Genomic DNA, 1,264 nt, shown 5'->3' on the forward strand with positions numbered 1-1,264 from the left:
CACATGACGCAAACTTTCTCCGATGGGCTCACACAGAGCAATGAAACCCATGTGTAGGTCATGCCACATTAACCCTTCATACACCAGGCAGTGTCCATATTAACTCCTGAGATGCCATACGTATACCAGAAATCGTATTAACTATTTCAGCGCCAGACAGCAAGTTTGTCACGGCAGTATTGACCCCGAAAGAGACTTTTAGATTAACCCCTTCTTAGCCAACCAGAACAGTTCGGTGCACATAGGCGTATTAACCCTTCATACAGCGAAGCAGACAGGATTGACTCCTCTCTGTAGGACACAAGCGCCATCTGGCCATGAACCCTTCACGTCCAGTAACCCTCATGTAATCAGAGCGAGCGGCACGGCGTCCCCCCACCAACATCTGCCCACCAGAGCAGGATTAACCCTGACAGTGCCAGCCCATGCCAGGATTAACGCCCACCTCGTCAGGGCTCCACAAGTGCCAACATCTGTTCAGCGTCTTGTCATGGATGCCCATTAACCCTTCGTGACACCGAGCAGCCGCCCCTCTACCCAGAATTCATCTCCCGTACATGTCCATGATAAGCCGGGCACTCACCAACTGCCAGGATCCCGGCCAGGAGCAGCCAGATGCCAGCCGTGCCCATGGTGGGGGGGGGCACACAATGCCATGTGTGTCCTGGGGGGCTTCAACCAGTCACTCCAGTACAAAAAGAGGTCCGAAGGTTAGAGGTCAGCAGAGGCAGCGAGAGCCCAGCCCGGTCCTGGAAGACACAATAGGGGAATTGTAAACGGGGGGCTCCGGATACCCACATGGGGCCCCATTCACTCTATACACACAGCAAATCAGTGCAAGCGGCAATACACAACATGCTGAACTACAAAACACCATACAAAGAGTACAGCACCAGGGAGGAGGGGAGGAGAGCACTGCGTGCAACGCACAATCACAACACACAATGGCCAGACTCACAACATGAGCACACAGGGCAACCATGGGGCTCACAGGAGACACGTAGGGCAACCATGGGGCTCACAGGAGACACGTAGGGCACCCAGGGGACACGCAGGGCAACCATGGGGCTCACAGGAGACACGTAGGGCAACCATGGGGCTCACAGGAGACACGCAGGGCAACCATGGGGCTCACAGGGGACACGCAGGGCAACCATGGGGCTCACAGGGGACACGCAGGGCAACCATGGGGCTCACAGGGGACACGCAGGGCAACCATGGGGCTCACAGGGGACACGCAGGGCAACCATGGGGCTCGCAGGGG

The 1,264-nt window shown here is 56.6% G+C and overlaps 1 protein-coding gene across 1 annotated transcript in view; it reads right to left on the minus strand.

Moving 5' to 3' along the window:
* Positions 1 to 1,264, minus strand: part of LOC108802397 (immunoglobulin superfamily member 3-like) — a 67,416-nt gene that overhangs the window by 65,974 nt on the left and 178 nt on the right. The window contains exon 2 of the mRNA XM_018574257.1: positions 584 to 749. Coding sequence (XP_018429759.1) covers positions 584 to 632 — 49 coding nt within the window. The 5' untranslated portion in view covers positions 633 to 749. The remainder of the gene's footprint in view (positions 1 to 583; positions 750 to 1,264) is intronic.

Source organism: Nanorana parkeri, unplaced genomic scaffold (genome assembly GCF_000935625.1).
Source record: "Nanorana parkeri isolate BGI_ZX_2015 unplaced genomic scaffold, ASM93562v1 scaffold2841, whole genome shotgun sequence".
Lineage (NCBI taxonomy): Eukaryota > Metazoa > Chordata > Amphibia > Anura > Dicroglossidae > Nanorana > Nanorana parkeri.